Source organism: Etheostoma spectabile, chromosome 21 (assembly GCF_008692095.1).
Source record: "Etheostoma spectabile isolate EspeVRDwgs_2016 chromosome 21, UIUC_Espe_1.0, whole genome shotgun sequence".
Taxonomy (NCBI): Eukaryota; Metazoa; Chordata; class Actinopteri; order Perciformes; family Percidae; genus Etheostoma; species Etheostoma spectabile.
This window is the reverse complement of record NC_045753.1, coordinates 11843949-11847896: the sequence shown is the minus strand read 5'-3', so window position 1 is coordinate 11847896 and position 3948 is coordinate 11843949. Positions and strand designations below refer to the sequence as shown.

At 44.9% G+C, this 3948-nt stretch overlaps 1 protein-coding gene and 1 long non-coding RNA gene across 2 annotated transcripts in view; one reads left to right on the top strand and one right to left on the bottom strand.

The window, feature by feature from the left end:
• The window catches only part of LOC116671084 (uncharacterized), a 23076-nt gene that overhangs the window by 17682 nt on the left and 1446 nt on the right, over positions 1-3948 (bottom strand). The window lies entirely within an intron of this gene.
• sost (sclerostin) overlaps positions 1-3948 on the top strand; it is a gene marked incomplete at its 3' end in the record, with an annotated part of 4242 nt that extends 294 nt beyond the window's left edge. Inside the window, 2 exon segments of the mRNA XM_032502019.1 lie at positions 1-79; positions 2800-3948. The exon segment at positions 1-79 is cut by the window's left edge and continues 294 nt beyond it. Of these exon segments, the coding sequence (XP_032357910.1) occupies positions 1-79; positions 2800-3212 (492 nt within the window).

Here is a 3948-nt window from a genome sequence, read left to right as displayed (position 1 = left end):
AACAACAACAACAACAACAACAACACGTTGAATAACAGGGCGAAAAACGGCGGAAGGACGGCTAACACAGTCTCCTACAGTAAGCACTCCTTTAAGTTCACTAAACAATTCAAGTTGGTGCGTTTGTGGCGTTTTAAGAAATCTGAAAAAAAAAAACCTATTAATTCATTTGGTGCAATATTAAAAAAGGCCATACTTAAAAGGGTCTGTTTTTTTAGCCTTTGATGAGTAAACGTGAAGAAACTAACATTCAAAAATAACACACTCATATTACATAACCTATAAGATGTCAGGAGAAGACGAAACTTCATTGCAAGCGACCGCATGTGAACAAGTGTGCGATAGCATTAAAATATGTCATTTAATATAGAATAACTTTATAGGTTGCTTAACTTTTATTACGTTTTTTTTTTTTTTTAAAGAAACATATTTCTTTTTGGTATTAAATAAGTGCATTTCTGGAGGCCTATTTGTGGGGATTGTGCGCTCAGACTCTCCTGTTGGCCCCACAAATATTATATAATATTAAATAACAATTAAAGCCTAAAAAATGTAATACATTTGATACGTGTACCTGTTATCAATTGTGTGGTTTTGTTCTAACGGACTCAATGGTTAGACTTGATCCACCTTTTTGACATTTCTTTTTTTTTAAGAACTGGTGATTGAATTGTGAATTGGATTTTTTTAATTTTTTTTTTAAACTGCACAAAGACAACCTTCCTTTTCATTTGACTTCATTCTACACTGATTCCCTGATTGAGAGCATCTCTGTGTGGGAACCTGCTTATTAATCTGCTGCCGGAGTTTGAGGGTGCTGAAAGCGGCACAGACACACATTCTTGTGGTTTCTTCTCCTACACAATCCTGAAGTGGAACATTCAGAGAGACATCAGGGCTTTTTTTTCACGTTGTCTTTCAGGTTGTTTCCTTCTCTCTTTATACTATTAGTCAAGCTCTACTTGCAGTACGCCATAACCATTTGATTGCAACAACATGTCTCCCCGAAAGCTGCAGTTTTTTCTTTAGGGGATTTTTTTTTTTCTTCCTTTTTGGAAATTGCTTTTTAAATGCAACACTGCCTTTTGAGAATGATTGCCACCTGTGGCCAGTAAAAGGTTGTATGTTCTGATCGAGCGATGCATGTAGACTAATCTCACGCTCATGGATTTCAAGATGGGTGGTGCAATATTCTCCCAGACTGGCCTTTATTTAATCACGGGCACTCGAGGAGAAGGAGATTGATTGGTTGGATTAGAAGATAAAATTAAGCTGACAAAGGGGAATTAGCAAATCACGATGTGTTAGTGGGACTGATTTTTGTCTGTCGAGGACCACACATCCACACATTAGAAAAGATTAGGCCTGTCGCATTATTAATTAATTGTATTATTATAATTGCATTATGATTATTCTGTCTTCCAAAAGAAAAAAGGGGGTGGATGGTGGGTGGAAAAGCACATCCCTTTGTTTTCATATGAAGCATGTGTAGAGGTTCACACAGGGAGACAGGGAGAATCTCCTGGATTATTCTCTTCATCCGTCTCTTAGCTTTCGTCCTGGGACGGCCTGCTCGTGGACCCTGTGGGGTCACAGCGGAGGCTTTGACCACTGCCTGGCCTCCCTCCAGTCCTCTCCCGGGGGGGAGAAGAACAGCTCACGCAACTGTACAGTAGTCTCGTGTGCAGGCCACCATCATTAGTAATGATTTTTTTCAGGCTGAGAGTGGAGAAGTGTAACAGGAAATGTAGGGGGAAGAGGCCCAGCGAGACTGGATTAAACCAAACTGTCGCTGAACAATACAACCTGACTTGGGATACGGTGGTGTTTGGTGCAAACCGCTGCCCAGTGCATGCTACAGGCATTGTATACTACTGTGGTCCCCTCGGCGGCGGCCACAGACTAACATCAGGTTCTCATGGGGAGAAAATAAAAAAGGAAGTCACTTCACATAAATCCTTTGTTCAGCCCTTCTTTTTGCAAAGAAAGCCACAGAGGAAAACAGATCCCTCTCTGAGTGTATCATTTCTTAACCAACCGTTCCTTTGCCCCTTTTTTACACACTGCTTGTAAAAAAAAAAAAAAAACACCCCAAAAAACGGGGCAATAACTCATGCAAAAGGCTGTTAAAAAGCCGCGGCTGAAACATGGGATTACAGGCTGAGTGCGTTGTCTCAGATCAGTCTGGCAGATGTCCAGTTTGTTCAAAACTGTACAGTTTCTTTAAAATAACCAGACAGCTATTTACTCCTCCATCACCGCATACATTTCCTGAGGGCCAACGCTCTATGCCAGCTTTTTCTTCCAGCCCAAACCTCCATTAGGTTTGATTGAGCTGTTTAATGGCCCTCTGGTCTGGATTTGCTATCAGCTGATTGCTGCCAGCTGGATCTCTTTGTCACGCCCCGTCGTCAGCTAATGATCGGACCATGAATCTGATTCAGAGACTCTGATATCATCCCTTAAAATCTTTACTTAAATGTACAAATTGTTGCCTTAAGTTGAACTTATAAAAGTGGATTTTTCGGCTGCACTTCTGTGTCTCACAGTATGTCAGAATCCGAATGAAATGAACTGCCTGCTCATTTTGTGTCTTCTGTTGTTTTTTAACACACAACGGCACAAATGGTAAGTTCATGTTGACAGAATCCAAGATATTAGCACGAATCGGAGTCAGACACGGCGGCAGCATTGAGGCAGTTACCCTGCAGAATGTCCTTTCCAGTGTGCAGCACTTCAAAGTGTCTGTTTTGGGCTGAAGCCACGAGTGTAACTGTGATATTCTGCTCTTCAACCCAGGTGCCTCGGAGCTGAGCTGTAGGGAGCTGCGCTCCACCCGCTACATCACCGACGGGTCTTGCCGCAGTGCCAAGCCTGTCAAGGAGTTGGTGTGTTCGGGTCAGTGCATGCCGGCACACCTCATGCCCAACTCCATCGGCCGCGGCAAGTGGTGGAGGGGCAGCGCCACGGACTACCGATGCATCCCGGCCCACTCCCGGACAAGAAGGGTCCAGCTGCACTGTCCCAACGGCAACACTCGGACTTACAAAATCCGCGTGGTCACCTCCTGCAAGTGCAAGCGCTTCAGGCCCCACCACAACCAATCAGAGGCCAAGGAGGTCCCGAAGACGCAACGCAACAAGAAGCTCAGTCGTCTGTCTCAAGACCGGAGCAAGAACAACACACCGACACTGTTGGGCAACTCGTACTGATGCTCCTCTCCAGCATCCAAAGGACAGACACCAAAGCACACACACACACATACACGCACACACGTTACACAACACACAACATATCTCCTTCAAATAGGGAGGAGACGCAAAAGAAATTTCAAAGAGAGTGAATTCATAAGCTAATTGCTGGGCTGGTTTTAAGTCATCGGTCTTTATTTTTCAGCCACTTGTCAGCATGTTTGTGAACTTTGCTGCTTATTTGCATGAGTGCCAGAAGCTTGCCAGAACTGGGACTGGTCAGGAGATGTAGCACAAGTATACGATCGCCCCAACTGCTCCACACCTCCCCGGGCTTGGTTTCTGTCTTTCACTCAAACAGATTTTATTTAATGAGAAGTCCTCCCTGGGGCTGAGGCTTCGAGCCCCATCTGTACAAACATCCAGGGGTTGCAGAGCTACACCGCAACACAGCTTTGTTTTAAAGCTGAAAAGGTGCATCTTCGCTCCAAAGTGGTTGTAATCCATCTCCTTTTGGCTGTGTGTGTATGTGTGGAGGAGATTGCAGCAGCTCTGGGGGCTCTGATGGTGGGATGTTGACAGGTTTTGAGAGGCCCCGACCTGTACGGCGGTGCAGGCAGCTCTCTGACAGCCCACTAAAGGCCCCGCTCATCAGGACAGCCCCACGGCGCTCTCCACGCTGCAGCAGCCCCAACCAGGCCTGTTAGTTACAGTGGTTCCCACGAATAGATACAAAGAGTCAGGAGAGACGGATATA